Source organism: Metarhizium robertsii (assembly GCF_000187425.2).
Source record: "Metarhizium robertsii ARSEF 23 chromosome Unknown MAA_Scf_2, whole genome shotgun sequence".
Taxonomy (NCBI): domain Eukaryota; kingdom Fungi; phylum Ascomycota; class Sordariomycetes; order Hypocreales; family Clavicipitaceae; genus Metarhizium; species Metarhizium robertsii.
In genome coordinates, this window is record NW_011942160.1 from 5,937,206 (window position 1) to 5,953,841 (window position 16,636).

A 16,636-nucleotide genomic window follows, 5' to 3' on the forward strand; every position below is an offset into this window, starting at 1 on the left:
TAGTTGAGATATTCGCCATTTCGAGGCAGTCGGCACTGAGTCCAGGCAACATTGATTTCACCAGACATGCAAATCAATTGATACATAAGTCAACATTTGTTTGCTGCCTATAGTGCCTGTAGACAGTGCCTGCGGCGCCGGTTGCAGTGACGTGATCCACTGAACACAGTGCGTTGGCCACTGGGACGTGCCAGACATTAACATTCAATGTTGAGAAACCAGCCGGCGACATCAATTGATTAAACCCACACCAAAAAGACAGCTGCCCTCCCAGCCATGCCCCCCCCCCGGTGACGAGGAATACATCAACAGACGTACAAGAGCCTTTTGCAGATTTCAATAGAAGGCACGGCATGGCTAGCAGAGACAAGACTCGACAGCTGGCCATCTATTCCAGGTGGTACTTTGTGGTCAATCGCTCTCAGCTTGTCGGTTTTCAACTGAGCCATGAGTACATAATAAAGGGATGGATGAATGATAAGAGAGTGGAGCTGCGGCACAAGGGCACGAAGGATTGAGGGTCGCTCCTGCGGTCTCGGTCGACTAACAAGAACTAGGCAAGAGGTCACATGCACCTAAGCGGCCAACACTGCCGCCCTTGGTGCCTTCCAGCCTGGTTTTCGTCGCCGCAGCCAATTCCCCTTTTGCCTTTTTCATCTCTTTTTTTCGTCGTCCCCCGCCTCTTCTCTTACTTACTCTAATTCTGTATCGCTGAACACTCTTCCGTTGTCATGCTGTGACCGAAAGTTTGCTCTTCTCAGCCAGCACATCTTCGTTGTCCACCTGCGCCACCAGGCACGACGGAAAGAGGCCCCGAGTCCACTAACAACCCACTTCCTCGTCGTAACCGCGTTGGCCTGACTTCTCGCACAACTCTTCGCCTCCCTCCACGCTCGATACCATCGTCCACCAAGGCCATTTCCCGTGGCCAACCCTCCAGTGCTCGAGGCCGAGGCAGACGCCCTTGTTCTGTTCATTGCGCATCGCCTCTATATCGACGGCAAGACAGGCATTCGCAAGCAAGACGGCTGCCCTATCATGGCTGAGCACAGCCCCGCGACTTCTGGCCCCGCGCCTCTGCGATCAGCCTTGAAGTCTGATGGCGACGGCGACAGAACCCCTCCAGCCAGCGGTACCCTTAAAGGTATGTGAAGTGAATGTATCATATCGTGACGTAGACTTTACATCGTTCAAGCATCATGAGGACGGGAGTAGTACGTGTTCTGTTTATGGTTCGCTCAGTGACTGCCCACGCGCTGAATCTGCACTACGACCTTGTGGCGCTATTCACCCAATTCACTCCGTGAAAAATACCAATACCACACATGTCGATCGCAAGCTTACAAACGGATAGCTGTGCAAATTGCCGAACCAGTTCCTGATTTCGATGACGAGTCCCAATCCATCAAAACCTTTCGCGCAGGACCAAGCCGTCGATTAAGTGGCAAGCCAGCATCTAGCAAATCTTCAATTAGCGAAGGCTCGCCGGCTCTACGAACGGATGACGATTCTGCACCCTCTTCTAGCCATCACCACTCCCAGAGGCACCACCAGTACTACGCTGAAAAGCTGCTGGCCCAAGTTGCCGACTGGTTAGAACATGAAAAGAGAAAGAAGATTGCCGCTGCCAAACCCAAACCTCGTCGCAAGTCAAAGTCTCCTCCCGATCAAGACCGTTCAATTTCCACAACTGCAGCTCGTGAAAGATCTGACTCGGTCGACTCACAATCCAGCGACGTGTCTTTCGAGAAACTCGAGCACATCTTACAAGATTCTTTAGCATCGCTTGGTCTGAGCTCCATTCCCCAGCATCCTCCCAAGCTTTCCCGCCGGCGGCGTGCCAATTCGAAGCCCAGCCTAAATCGCACAGCCTCGTCTGATACTGATTATGTGGACGGCGATGCTATTGTGCCGAGCTGTGACGTTTGGTTGGACAATTCCAAAACGATGAGCTACACTGGCGGTGCCGCAAACGAGAGCGACTCTACAAGCGGCCAGGCGGAGGAGAATGATCCTTGGCTCATATTTAAAAATGACATCATTCGTATTGCCCATACTCTCAGGCTCAAAGGATGGAGACGCATCCCACTGAATAGCGGTGACACCATCACAGTTGAACGATTGAGCGGGGCGTTGACTAACGCAGTTTATGTTGTAACGCCTCCAATGGATCTTCCCGAAATTGAGGGCAAAAAGAATCCTCCCAAATTGCTTCTCCGAGTTTACGGCCCTCAAGTGGAGCATCTCATTGACCGTGAAAATGAGTTAAAGGTGCTCCAGCGTCTAGCACGAAAGAAGATTGGTCCCCGGCTTCTAGGAACATTCCAAAACGGCCGGTTTGAGCAGTTCTTCAACTCCATCACCCTGACACCTGTTCACTTGCGTGAACCGGATACCTCGAAGCAAATTGCCAAGCGAATGAGGGAACTGCACGATGGTATTGAACTCCTTCCTCTTGAACGCGATGGCGGCCCCGGCGTATGGAAGAATTGGGACCAGTGGGTGGAAAACGTAGCCAAGATCATGGCCTATCTTGACAAGCAATTGGAGACCACTTCTATTCCCCCAGCAAAATCTGACTCTGTCGTTCATGCCTGGAAAGCAAATGGCTATGTGTGTGGAGCGCCGTGGGAGCAGTTCCTGGCCATGGTGGTCAAGTACCGAACACATTTGGTCAACTGCTACAAACCAAAGAAGATAATCAAGGAGCGATTGGTTTTTGCGCACAATGATGTAAGTGATGATGTGGTGCCCTCAATTTGCCACCAAATATGCTGACATTGTATTCAACAGACTCAGTATGGAAACATTTTGCGCATTAAACCAGATGATGAAAAGTCACCTCTGCTTCAACCGGCCAATAAACACAAGCAGTTGGTTGTTATTGATTTTGAATATGCTGGCGCCAATCTCCCCGGCCTTGAGTTTGCCAATCACTTTACGGAGTGGACGTATAACTACCACGATCCCGTCACTTCCCACGCCTGCAATCATGAGAGATACCCGACACCCGAAGAGCAACGACGCTTCATCAAGTCCTATGTTGACCATCGTTCCCAATTCGCTGCGGCTGGCTCGACTCCCCGAGTCAAACCAGACAGTGGCCCACCTACTCCATCTCTCAACCCTACCGCCTCATCCAGCTCGATCGTCGATTTCATGCTTGATGCCCGCGTCCCTCCCGGTGGCTGGGGCGCTGCCGAGCGTGCGCGAGAGGAACAGAGCGATTTACATGTGCGCCAATTACTGGAGGAGACCCGTCTCTGGAGACCTGCATGCAGTGTCTTCTGGATTGCATGGGGCATTGTACAAGCCAAGGTTCCGGGTTTGGATGCCAACAATGAGCCCGTATCCGAAGAAGAGGCAGCAAAAGCCGAGCAAGAATTGGGCCCTGATGAATTTGACTACTTGAGTTATGCGCAGAACCGAGCCTTCTTCTTTTGGGGTGACTGCGTGCAGATGGGATTAGTCAAGCCCGAGGAATTGCCTGAGAAGTTGAGATCAAACTTGAAAATTATTGACTATTAGACAAATGCACTGATGCAATGATCACTTGGACGCAAAACAACGCAGCTGCCATATTCTAGCATCTGTATAGGCAGATATCTACCAATTTCGAATACAGTCAATGCCATGATAATGTGGCCATTCTATTTTCCATAACATACGTCATCTAGACATGCAGCGTTGCATCCAATCCAATGCCTCCAATCATCCCTACAAGCTATGCATCCAACTTCAGCCGCTCCAACATGGCATCGATCTTGCCTAGCAAAATCTGATAATTGATCGCGTCCGATGCAAACTCATCCTCCGCCACCTCACCATCCAAAGTTTTCACAATACCGTTCCCCCCAACGCCATTCTGTACACCATGCCCATTCACCATGACATCTCCCTGCTCCGCCAACGACACCGCCGCCTCGGCGTCAATCTCCCCATCCTCGCCCATCATGTCATCCAGCCCGGCATCCTCGAAGCGTAATCTAAACCGTTCTGACAAGTAATATCGTATATCATCTAGCAACTCAATCGTATCCGTCTCCTCACGACGCTGGATTCGCTCCGCGCTCTCACGGATGAGTTCCTGGAAATCGGATTCGTCAATGTAATCCTCCAGCCTGGTGGCCAGGTAGCGCGCCGCGAATTCTTCCAGCCTCTGCACGCGGAGATCCCAAGCCGCGTGGATGACGTCGTAAATGTTTATGGGTTCCATTTCCACCAGCTCCGCCTGCTGTTCCGAGTGCCCGGCGCCGTTGGCCAGGCCACGCGCGTGTTTGTGCGTGCGGTCGACGAGGACGCTGGACGTGCCGCTGCCAAGGGTGCTGATGGCCTGCGCGGCCTTGCTCTTCAGCGCATCCAGGAAGAGCATGTCTGCCGTGTACAGCAGGTCGAGGGCGTGCTCGAGGGGGCACGCGGCGTTCTCGGTGTACAGGAAGGTGAGGACGAGCTCGAGCACGGCGGGCGTGCAGTCCACGGTGACGATGTGCAGGTTTTCGGAGCGGTGGGACTCGACAAAGTCCCCCGAGAACATCCTGTCAAAGTATCCGCTGCGGATGAGCATGGCCTTGTGGACGGGGTAGAGGGCGGACTTGCGAGGCCGTCTGCCGGTGCCGACGGGGATGCCCTGGCCGTTGAGCACGGGGGCGTCCTGGGCTTCATCGTCGTCGTCGTGCGTCTCGTCCGCGCGGAGGAGCACGTCTGCGAACGCGGGGTTGTCGTATTTCCACCTGACGTCGTTGACGCGCTCGGTGTCGACTAGCATTTTGCCCCCCAAGACCTTGGCGCTGAAAAAGTCGCCGATTTGCTTGAGCGCGCGCTCCTCCTCGTCTTGGTACCGCTGCCTCGCTAGGCGGCGGTCGTTGCCGGCCAGGATGGCCTCCCAGAGGTGCTCGACTTCAAGCTGCTTGCTGATCTTATCCAGGCCCTTGACGACGTCTTCCTCTGAGATGGGACTGCCGGCCGGCACCAAGTCCTTGGGCAAGTCGCCGAGGTATAGGTAGCGGAGGACGATCTGGATGGCTTCCACGGGGACGGTGTTGGCAAGGTGCCATGACGGGGTTTCGGGCTGTGCTTCCAGCTTCTTGCGGAAGTAGGGTGTCCTCGAGGCCAGGAGAAATTTGTGCAGGTTGAAGGTGCGCGAGTCCGAGGTCAGCGAAATGTCCGATGTGGTTGGCGTGGAGCGGTTGAGGAGTCCGGATATATGGGTGGACCAGTAGACGTAGGGGTCTGAAGACTTGGAGAAGTCGTACTGCAGCAGGAGATTGCGTATTCTATCATTGAGGGCGTTGTATATGCAGCGTTCTCCTTGGAACGTGTTGCGTTCGGCCAGAGCGCCTTTTGCCACTTAGCTTCGGCTCCTTGGGATTCATTTGGTGGGCTCAGCTGCGGGGAGGGAGAGGAAGTACCTGAATCTAATAAAAGCTGGACGAGTTCATAATGTCCACAGAGACTGGCCTGTCACACAATATCAGCCATGAAGATGAAAAGATGAGGTGGTATGGCCTGACGACTCCAGGGTAGTTGGTGCTCACAATAATGAGTGGCGTATAGTCGAATCGATCTTTGCCATTGATGTTGACTCCCTGGCTGATGAATTCCTGGCACTTGCGCAAATCGCCGTGTCTACAGGCCAGCAGGAATTCATTAAACTCGTCGCTCTGGTCGAGAGGGTTCTCATCGCGCAGCACGCCGCTCTTGATCATCTCGCTCTCCTCGCCCAGCTTCCCCTCTAATTCGTGCTTTCGAAGCACCATTTTCAGCTGCCGCGGCGCAAAGATCTCTGCCCCGTTGAGACGATGTATATCCCTGTACAGAACCAGACATGGAAGACGAGAACAAATGAAATTACATAAATGGCAAGAAATCTATTCTAGATGCAATGCATGACAAGTGATTGAAAGAGGAAATGCTGTCCCACTCATGGCGTTTTGGCGGCTCTTAATCAGTGGTTATACAATTATTAAGTCCGAAGCATTGCCATTGGCCGAACACCGCTGCCACCGTTTCCACACCGCCACAGTCCCTGTTGCTCCACCACTGTGGCGCTCTGCGGTGCGCTTATCGATTAGGCGTTGCCGTGGTAGCACCGCTACTGTTTACGCCGGTCATTCTCACCCTGGTCAATTTCACGGAACCACTGGCCATGGGCGGGCTCAACGCACACCGGGACGACGCTATTCTGTGAGCAGGACAACCTAAGGCTTTCTTTCTCTCAGGCGTCTGTGCCCGAACTTTAACGACGTCCAACGAAAAAGCAGCAACCTTTCTCTCGACAAACATCCTCATCGTCAACATCATCACCAACAGCCTTTGTTACTACTAACCACAGCAGGGTTTGCTTTCTTTTTTGCGTTGCTTGATTTGCGGTGCATCATATTCCACGCAGCGATCTTGATTACTAGCAAGTGTGTTTTTTGCTACCATACTGCATGCCAGCGTGTATGGGTTGTTGAAGGACGAGCCACCACCACCACCACCCTGGGATTGACGTTGGCTTCTCGCTTCGAATAGTACCGATCGACATGTCGTCAGAAGACAAGTACGAGACCCTGGAGAAGATTGGTACGTTGTCTCTCTACCGGCCTCTTCTTGAATCCGGTTCTGACTGCTTCTTTCGCTTAGGCCATGGCTCCTTCGGGGTAATTCGAAAAGTGCGCCGAAAGGCCGACGGCTTCATCATGTGCCGCAAGGAGATTTCGTACCTTCGCATGTCCCAAAAGGAGCGCGAGCAGCTCCACACCGAATTCCAAATCCTCTCGCACTTGCGCCACGCCAATATCGTCGCCTACTACCACCGCGAGCACCTCAAAGCCAGCCAGGACCTTCACTTGTACATGGAGTACTGCGGGAACGGCGACCTCGGACGAGTGATCAAGGACTTGCAGCACAAGGGGCAGAGAGCACAGGAGAGCTTCGTATGGAGTATTTTTAGCCAACTCGTCATGGCGCTGTACCGGTGTCACTACGGTGTTGATCCGCCCGAGGCGGGTGCGAATGCACTTGGTTTGACGCAGGGGAGTGCAAATGGGACGCCAAAGGTGCCTGCCGGTGCCATGACTATTCTTCACCGAGACCTGAAGCCTGAGAATGGTACGTTGTGATTGTTGCCATTATGGCTGTGAATGAATACTGACAGCATCCAGTCTTTCTGGGAGAAGATAACTCGGTCAAGCTGGGAGATTTTGGATTATCCAAGATGATCAAGTCTCATGACTTTGCATCTACATATGTCGGCACGCCCTTCTACATGTCGCCTGAGATTTGTGCGGCGGAGAAGTACACTCTCAAGTCAGACATTTGGTCACTCGGTTGCATCATTTACGAACTCTGTGCACGGGAGCCTCCTTTTAACGCAAAGACACACTTCCAATTGGTACAGAAGATCAAGGAGGGAAAGGTCTCTACGTTACCTGAAATGTACTCCCCTGAACTGAATCAGGTTATCCGAGACTGTCTTAAGGTGAATCCAGACAGGCGACCAGACACGGTTCAGTTGCTCAATTTGCCAGTTGTCAAGTTGATGCGCAAGGAGAAAGAAGTCGTCGACTTGAACAAGTCCTTGCGCGCAAAGGAGGATCTTCTCCACCGGAAGGAAAAGGAGTTGAATGAGAGAATTGCCAACCTTGAACGAGAGAGACAGATGATGCGGGAGGAGATTGATTCCCAACTGCGGATGGAGTGGGAGGTCAAGGCTCGGCTTGAGATTGATCGCCTTGCCAATGTGGAAATCGAACAACTACAACAACGATTTGAGGGGGAGATTCAAGTGCGCGTCGACGCCGAATTACAAAAACTAAAGCATTCCAATGTTGTACAGCCAGAAGCGACCCTTCCCGTTGAAGATTATGCCTCAGCTATTGCTAAGCCGGATATTCCGCAATCATCGACAGGCGGCAGCGGCGATGAGTTTCCTTCAACAACAGATCCTAGCGAATACTCTCTCGACAGTCCAGAGGCATCAAAAGAGCCGAAACGAGCAGCACGAACACCATTTGGCCGAGCCCAAACAATGTTTGCCGGCCACGCTGGGACGCCAATGGACGTTGAAATGGCATCGCCCAGTCCCATGGCCATTGCCAACCTCTCTTTGTCTCCCCGTCGTGGCGGAGCGACTAAGGCCCCTACAAGTCATTCGGGCAACATCTTTGCAGCCAATGCAAACAAATCTGCGGATCCTAGATGGGACCTTCGCGAACCGCTGTCCATCGAATCTGACGATGAGGACATTGTCCCCTCACCTACGCGGAACATTCGCTCTGCCAATAATCCGTTTACTTCCAAGAATCGGCCTGTCCTCTCCTCACAAAAGTCCTGTCCTCTCAACCGCCTCAAGCCTCAGGCGTCGGCCACCGGATTAGTCTCCAAGGCAGTATTTGGTCCTCAGGCCGAGCCACGCCCACGCTCGCCAACACGACAAATCAGCAAGATTCCATCAATGGCAAGCCTTCCAACAGATACAAGCGGCGGCTTGACGCGGAAACATTCCGTCAAGAAAGACATCAATGGCGGGGAGGCGCTCAATAAGATGGCGGCTAAGAACAATATCAAGGGTAGGACCCTGGTTGAACTGCAACAAGCTCGCGCTGGAGGTCGTCCGATGAGTGCCGGTGGTGGTACTCTTGAGAATGTCAGCCCTAAGCGTGCTATGTTTAAGGAGAAGGTCGGCGAGCGGAGAGTGAGCGGAGGTAGTGGCAGTGGCAGCAGCAGCAGCAGCAGCGGCAGTGAGTCTGTAGCTGTTTGGGACCCAGAGAAAGATGAGATGCCCAGTCCCTTTTTAGTAAGGCAGAAGCGTATTGTCAAGGTATAGGAATCCTTGCTTCGCTGAGGCGAACAATACATGAATATGTTGGGGTGAAACTGTGGCGAGGAGCTTGACAATTATAAATGCCTCCGATACCGGGCACGCACGTCACGATTAGCTGTTTTCCTGTTTATGTTACACATTCCTTTTCTTTCCTTTGTTTTTCCTGTTTGACACACTGGCTTTATGGTGGGAGCAAGTTGGATAGATGCTGGAGTATTGAGGAAAGAGTAATGGGGACGAGGGTTACGAATATGGGCATGCTCTGGCGTTATGGACAAGATGGTTTACATATGACACGTGGTTTCTTTTTGTTTCAGGATTGAATTGACTCGCGGCCTCACTTCTTCATGAGATGAGACTTGCTTGGGTGGAGGGGGGCAGAGAGGGGGAGAGTTTGGCGTGTAGATACATGTGTTGTGTGCTGCTTGGCGGCCGAATTTATTCATCTCATAAGTTGTGAGGCTTTGTGATTGATTAAGTGACGTGTGCGATTCGAAAACCATGCGATTTAGATTGGTGTTTGTCGTATTCAAGGGTCTTGCTTCGATAGGCAGACTTGCTGGTGGAACATGAAAATGAGTCTGGGGATCGACGTATTATGCTAGCCGGCCAGACTAATTTGCATTATTTGGTCAATGACCATATACAGTAGTACATGAACGCCAAGCGTTGGCTACCTGGATTAGCTGAGCTGTGTATCTTTATTTCCAACTTATTGGAACATAAAGTGCTTGGATACCGGCATCGTCATTGGGCTCGATGACCCGTAAGACACGATAGACACGGTGTCGTATGTGTAGTCTGACGAGGCCGCGGTGTTGTCCTGAGGTGTCACTATTTGTAACTGATGTCGAATGGCCTTGATCAATGTCCAAGAAGTGCTCCTCCTGTGCGATGATGTAACCGGGCTCGCAGGTGCCGTCATGCCTAGACCGGCAACGGCAGACCTTGTCAGCGCCTGTCAAAAGCGCCTTGGCTTTTGCTGCTGCCTATTACTCCGTATTTAGGCATGATATACCTGCTGTTCTGGCATACCAATTTCGCCGCCTGACCTTGTCAGTCGAGGAGGGTGCGGGAATTGCGTCTAAAACGGCGTGAACTTGGCGCGCAGGGAGCGTGCCGAGGACCCCTTCTGCTGGTCGAACAAAGCTTTGTCGTACTCGATTCTTGTTGGATACAGATGCCATGTCCATTGCTGCTTCACGTAGCATTTGCGAATCCCACCGAGCCAACCGGCGACATCCCTTTCCACATATGTACGGAGAACATGGGTCGCGCAATCCATGGCAACGAGGCGGGACATTTCCCACGTCCGCCGCAGCCCTCAAATCTGTCAATGATGCGAGGCGACGTTTTATCCGGTAACCCGACAGCATGGGCAGTGACAAACAAGATCCATTTGGGTGCCTATAGACGTCCCCTCTCATTGGATCAATGGCATCGGGCACAAGCTCGTGTTCTTGTTCTTGAGCGGTACTGAGCGAGTGAGGGGTTCGGGCCAACCGACTACCTGGTTTACACCGAGATTGGCACCACGGTCAAGTGTTTGAGGTGAAGGTGTCGCATTTTAGTCTGGACTACCCCGTAAACCTCTTCCTGCAAACGTCTCAGACACTCCCCTCCACAGTCCTTCCGCTTGGTGTTACCTCCCCCAAGCCAGGTAACAGACAAAAAAGGGAAAAAAAAAATTATGAGAAAAGAAAGACTCCAGTGTCCCAACGCCGCCCCAGTCCAGCGGTGCCCCCAAAAAGTTATCTCGCGATTGGCAAAAGTCTTTTTTTTGTTAATCCACCGGGTATAAAACATGACAATGAAAGAAAAACAACCAAGTCCATTACACCATACTTAATGCCATCTGCTGCCACAGAGTAAAACGCCGGGAGAGTTTGGTCCGATGATATGCAGAAGTGTTTTGGTAGCTGACATAAGGAGACGTTTTTCTCCCCTAAATTGTGCGCACTTCATCGGTGACTGGCGGGATATTTAATCTGAAGCAAAATCAAAAGGATCATGGATCTGCGCCAAGATCGGGTAAAATTGTTCCAAATGCAAAATATTAAAAAAAAAAAAAAAAAGGCAACCCATAAATGCGCTCAAGTCGAGGGTGGGAAATTAACAAACGCCAGATGAATAAGTCAACGAGGCCGTGAGGCCTATCCATATCTTTGCGCGGCCGTGAGGCCTCTGTTCCATCTTTGAGGATCCCTTTCTGACCATCTCCTTCCCTCCTCATTCGTACAATCCAACCTTGATCTCGTCCAGCTAGCGTTCGTGTGGAGGATACATGGATTTTCTTTACATGTAGATAAATCGTGGCCGCGGGGCGGGATAGCTGATGAGGCTCTGTAGTATATATATTTTTGTTCGTATTGGATGATGCCCCTGCTGGTAAAGATGACCTGATGTGGACATATCGATTTTTCGTTTAGTGCCTACTCCTGTGAGACGAGCCTTGCTTATGCGAGTGGGAATGTGAATGCTTGTGGGATGAATGCTTGTGGTGCCGACTAGACGTTCCGCTTGTTTCCAAGTCTCGCTCGAGCTCCTCCACTCTGGACCGATACCCCTTCACGATTTCTTTGATATGGGCTATTCGGTCAAAGTCCGTCTCTAGCTCGTCAAGTTGCACTAGAATCTGCCGATATCTCTCAATTTCTGCATCGGCGCCGTCGATGATATTTCCAGCACGGTCATATTGTACTTGGGTGAACATCTGTGCTTGCTCGCTAAGATATTGTATGTTTTGTTCGATATTTGCCATCAACCGATCAAAGTACCTTCCCAGAGCAGCAAGAGAGGAGCTGTCTAGTAGTAATAGGCCTTGACTGCTCGCTCTGCTGGCGGCACGGGAGCTGGTCGATCCCCCTCCGAGTGCTGCTTGGCCTTGCCGCAGGAGCTGTATCTCCTCCCGTGAGAGACCTAGTTCCGTGTCCGGCACAGCATTGGTCGTCATGATGGGCAACACGCGCAAGGCGTGCGAGAGCGCCTAAAAAAGGCAAAAAGCCTCCACGGCTTAGTGGACGAGCCCGTCAATGCCCTCGAGACGGTTCAGCGACAGCGACAGTTATTGGGGGTTCGGGGCTGATTGGTGGTGCTGCTGGCATTGAAGAAGAGCACGAGTGCTTGGCCGATGATTGTCTGTGATGGTGAAGTCGTGCACAATCGTGCATGATCTCGAAGAAGCGACGTCGACGGGAGCCAAGTCCACGACGCACTGGCACAAGTACGAGATAAGGAAGGGTGAAGGTGGGAGAACCGGAGGTCTGCTCTCGCGCCTTCGACGTCGAAGCTAAGCGCGGCAACAAGATGGTGGGTGCACGGCTTGTCTGGCCGTCGTCTGGCCTGGCTGGGTCTTTCGCTGTGGCCGCCGGTCTCGTCTGGGGGGGAAGAGAGATTATCAAGCCAGCGCGTGATTGGAGAATGTTGGGGGCATTCACTGACGGGCGCAGATCGTTCAATGTCAATGGCGGTTCCTCAACGGGCCAAGCCGTGAGCCTGGCTTGGGAATACATAGAGGGTTTAACCCCCCATAGATTGGTTCCTGGATGAAAGGTGTTTTGTTCTTGCAAAGCTACCCACTAAAGGAGGTTTTTTTCGTTCGTTTTTCGTTCGGTAACAGGCTCGGGAGAACTATTGAAGCTACGGGCTGGGGTTCCAATGCCGATGCAGAAACGTGGATGTGGTACCTTGGCGATTTCGTTGACGAACTACAAGGAATCAGCCAACACCACCACTTGAGTGAGGACATGGGCAAATGAGGACTCACTCTATCAGGATGAGTTGTAGCAATCGCCCCCAAGCTCCTTTAGTTCCTGCCTCCGCTGAGCACCCCAGGTCGAGGGGAGCAAGTCCAATGGCGGGCGGGTGAGGGATTTGATCAGGCGCAATGTCATCCTGGCCAGCTTTAAATCTGTTGGTGGGCAGAACACAATCAACGACGGGGGATGGTGGCAACACCAACTTCCAAGTGCCTGTATGCATTTGCTAAGGATAACGTCGTTAACAGACTGCGTGCCCAAGTGGTGACACGCACTCCTCTGCAGGTAGTTGAGTAACTTGAATTGCTCCCACGCACTGTTTACTCCGTGCTCATGCCCATGTTCCATGCTCATGTTCCTGTTATTCCTGCTCCTGCTCCTGCTCCTGCACATGGCGCAGCCTGCACGTAGAGTGGAGCTGTCTGATGGATTGGCGGCCCGAGTTGCTGGGAACTAGGACAGAACGACCGGTTGGATGGCGTCAGTCATCTGCCTCATGTACAGTTGCGGGGGACGGTGGCGGGGTTGCTTGGGAACTTCAAAAAGCAACTTGATGCACAGCACCTTCCACGAGAAAGACAAACGTGCCCATTCATCATCTACCCTAGGTAGGTACACCCACTGTAGCTGCCTATGCCTTCAGATAGGTACAACCCAAGGTAGCCTGTCCACTCATGGCCCCGTCTGACCAGATGGAAGGACCAGCTAGGAGGCGGAAAACTGCAGGTGCAGGTGAGCTGCACACCCAATTTCAACCCATCTTAAACTTCTCTGATCCAGGGCTCTGCCAATCTGCACGTTAATCTGTCCCCCGTCGTTGACGTCTTCTCGCTTGAATGCCATCACTGTCACTGCATTTTCCGGGCTCAGGCTTGGTTGCGAGAATGGAGCACTGCCTGGCGCCGAATCAGCCTATGGACTGAAAAGTACTGACAGCCAATTGCAGGCCTGGATCTGGAATCTATTGCAGGGCCTCTCCGACCTTTGTGAAATTGCTGCTTCATTCCCATCGCACCGCGGTGAGGCAGTATCACTCAAATTGTGGCGGTGGCCTGGATGCCATCATTCAGCTCATGCTCCCCAGCTCAATCGCGTACGTACGGACCGCCCGAACAAAACCACCACCCACCAATGTGAACTGATGGCCACGATAGGAAGCTGGAGTGTGATTGTTACGATGGGACAGGGTGCCCAACTCGGAGAGGGTGTATATTGTCCTTGTCTGGTCCTCCAGTGCGTGTTAGTGCCTCTTTGAGGGGAGGAGGAACGGACCACCACCATCTTGCCCTGATCACAAGCGCGCGAAGAGTTCCTCGGTTGACGACTTTGAAGCTCATTTGCTCGTGCCTCTTGCCGCTACGAATGCACCTTATCTCACAGTTTTGTGGGCGAATGCTTGATCATTATGTATGTGCACGGCTGTGTAACGCGGAGTGCCTTGCATGTACATTACGGCGCTGGTACGCATGTCGGAAGCTCCCGCCACGTCGAATGCTACACACACACACACACACACAAAAGAATAGAACAGCTAGAAGGACAAGCAACGAACATTTGGTGTGTAGATGATATGAGCTGTCAATTCTTCAGGCGTCGTTCTACTATTTCGCTGACAGGCTTCCGCATTTTTTTGCCCATAAACTCAGACTATACGGAGTATTCAGGAAGACGTCCTTCCCTCTAAGCTTTCGACAGACGTGTTGCGAAACTGGAGCCTTAAGGTCTTTCTCCACGGGTTGTAAGACGTGGGAACACAGCATTTCGTTTTAACTAACCTTGAAGTCGTAGCACACAATCTGTACCGTTAAAGAGAAACTCCACTCTCAGTTCCTTGTATCATATGATATACCTTCAACAATGTGATTGGCCCTGCAGCATTACTGCCAATACGGGGTAGCACTGGCTGAGAGACAAACTGAAAGTTGACAGCTGCATCCAGTAGTATCCGAGACATGTGTCTGAGACACAATATTTGGAAGATTTTCTGAGTGCTGTTACAAATTTTATAATTCAGCAGCAAGAGGATGGAACAAGCTCAAACAATACGCAATGAAACGTGGGAAATAGTGCGTGCCTCCTGGGATGCGCTGTATGACGGAAGTCCATAATCCGGGGAGCCTACTGCGATTTGCATGAACGTTCTCTCTCTCTCTCTCTCTCTCACACACACACACACAAAGAAAAAAACACCGGATGAATCTGTCGAAAAATTCCAAATATCACACGACTGTTTAGTCCACGAAAGTCGGCAGAAATTTTAGTCTCTAACATGGGGAAAGTCATGCGTCCTAAACAAATGTTTGCATTTCGCCCACTTCTAATGGCCTCGCGACGTATGACGTATCAGAGTTGGGACATACGATTCCCTTAGGTACATAGATACTGATCGCCATCCAGGATTTACACGGTTCTCATGCCCTCCCTGGGCCACATCCAGATCGAGCTCCAGCGGTTCGACATATTTGATCATGTTGCTGACTCCAGGTTTAGATTTGGGGATGAAACGCTGCCAAGGACGGATCTGAAGCTAAATGATACACCGCTATGATCTTCGATAACAGCATTGATATCGGCAGAAGATGAAACCTGCCCCTCAAAAGAATCCTCGCCACCAACCACATTTACCGAGGTCTCGACCCATCGAACAAGGTTAAACAGGGCAATTCCAGAAGAGGAAGAGCAGAGAAATTTGTCATTGATGGACCCCTAGAGTTGGGGGTAGTTTGTTTCTAGAACGCCAAGCATATCTTCTTGCCCCCTTGGAAACAAGGTGTGTCAATGGCTGTTTCTGCTGTTATCTCCATTGCCGTTGTATTTACGCAGTTTTACAGCCAAGTGCCGAGAAGACACTTGATGTTGCCACGATCAACCCGGCTAACATGCAGCGACTAGCCACGGCACATCGCGATATGCATGCTGCCCTATTTGTCAGTGTGCACTGAACGGACTGCATGGCTTTGCTTGATTCTGGCCACGTCACTGTGCCGGTTGGTTGGGGGCTAGTTGTGTAACACAACTTGCAACAGAAAAGCAACCCCCACCAAGAAGCTCTTATCCAAATGGTGCAGAACACGTCATAAGGGACTGCCGAGCTTAAAACAGACTTAGAATTATACATACGACGGTTGCAGAGAGAAGGCTAGCATTTCAGATTAGCGAAAAACTGAAGACTCTTCACTATGCAGATGTCGATACTACTACGCTCCGTCCATGTTGGGCTTTCGCCTCCACTTCAACGGCGGGCCATGCAACGTCGGGTTTCACAACGACTGAGATGTAGTTTGACGGCATGCTCCGGCCGAGGGATTCCCGAATTTGGATTTTTTACCGGCGGTGGCCATCAATTAATGGCATCTGGACTTCGAGCCGCCCCCGCCCCCCCAAAAAACGAGGCGCTGGCCTTGTACTACAGGTCCACAGCCAAGAGAACAGGACCTAGGCCACTCACAAATTGCCACTTCGTACGGCGCACGACGAGTAGAGAAGACTAAAAGACATAGTACTAATATAATCATTAGTACCACGACCCCCTGGCACATTGCGGACATCCACTTGGCAAAAGTCATGGCCCTAATTAAGCCAAATCTTCTCCCAGTGGGCTCTTGGAATTATTCTGGAAGGTTTGCAGACTTCTGGTTTTGTGAGAATACGACGACAAATTTTCCCATTGCCAAGCCCTCACCGGCCTTGAAGCTCTTTATGTTGCCCCATGCACTTCTCAGTACAGACCAGACACCCAGAGCTTCGGCCCAACCACAAGATGAACGCCTGGTTTTCAGACCCAGTTGACCCCCATAACACTCAAATGGGAAGTGGGTGGGAACCATCAATTGACATTCCCAGCAGCGTGGGTGAGATCGCCGTCCAGGTCCCTGACTCACGACCCGGCCGAAAATACAATAGCCACCTGTGGCTGCTGTTCCCTGTGCGCCTTCAGAGCTGGGCTGCCCGCCACGGCGGATATCATCAGATTGACAGTATCATGTCGAGTGTGATGAGCGAATCTTCTTCACATCCCGGCTGCCTCGGATCGATGAGCCTCTCAGCCACAAGGCACGCTAAAAAACGCAGA

At 51.8% G+C, this 16,636-nt stretch overlaps 4 protein-coding genes across 4 annotated transcripts; 2 read left to right on the plus strand and 2 right to left on the minus strand.

The window, feature by feature from the left end:
• Positions 1-1,038: 1,038 nt before the first annotated feature.
• On the plus strand, positions 1,039-3,528 carry MAA_08439 (choline kinase; the record flags this gene model as incomplete). The annotated part of the gene is made up of 3 exons (XM_007826437.1): positions 1,039-1,144; positions 1,355-2,733; positions 2,794-3,528. 3 exons carry the CDS (start codon positions 1,039-1,041, stop codon positions 3,526-3,528), a joined length of 2,220 nt encoding a protein of 739 aa, XP_007824628.1.
• Positions 3,529-3,724: 196 nt separating this feature from the next.
• MAA_08440 (ankyrin repeat and BTB/POZ domain-containing protein 1) lies at positions 3,725-5,756 on the minus strand (the record flags this gene model as incomplete). The annotated part of the gene is made up of 2 exons (XM_007826438.1): positions 3,725-5,251; positions 5,535-5,756. 2 exons carry the CDS (start codon positions 5,754-5,756, stop codon positions 3,725-3,727), a joined length of 1,749 nt encoding a protein of 582 aa, XP_007824629.1.
• A 768-nt stretch (positions 5,757-6,524) lies between these two features.
• Positions 6,525-8,809, plus strand: MAA_08441 (G2-specific protein kinase nimA; the record flags this gene model as incomplete). The annotated part of the gene is made up of 3 exons (XM_007826439.1): positions 6,525-6,564; positions 6,625-7,092; positions 7,146-8,809. The coding sequence occupies 3 exons, from the start codon at positions 6,525-6,527 to the stop codon at positions 8,807-8,809; spliced, it is 2,172 nt and encodes a 723-aa protein (XP_007824630.1).
• Positions 8,810-11,231: 2,422 nt separating this feature from the next.
• On the minus strand, positions 11,232-11,759 carry MAA_08442 (uncharacterized protein; the record flags this gene model as incomplete). Its single annotated transcript, XM_007826440.1, has 1 exon — positions 11,232-11,759. The coding sequence occupies one exon, from the start codon at positions 11,757-11,759 to the stop codon at positions 11,232-11,234; it is 528 nt and encodes a 175-aa protein (XP_007824631.1).
• Between the last annotated feature and the right edge of the window lie 4,877 nt (positions 11,760-16,636).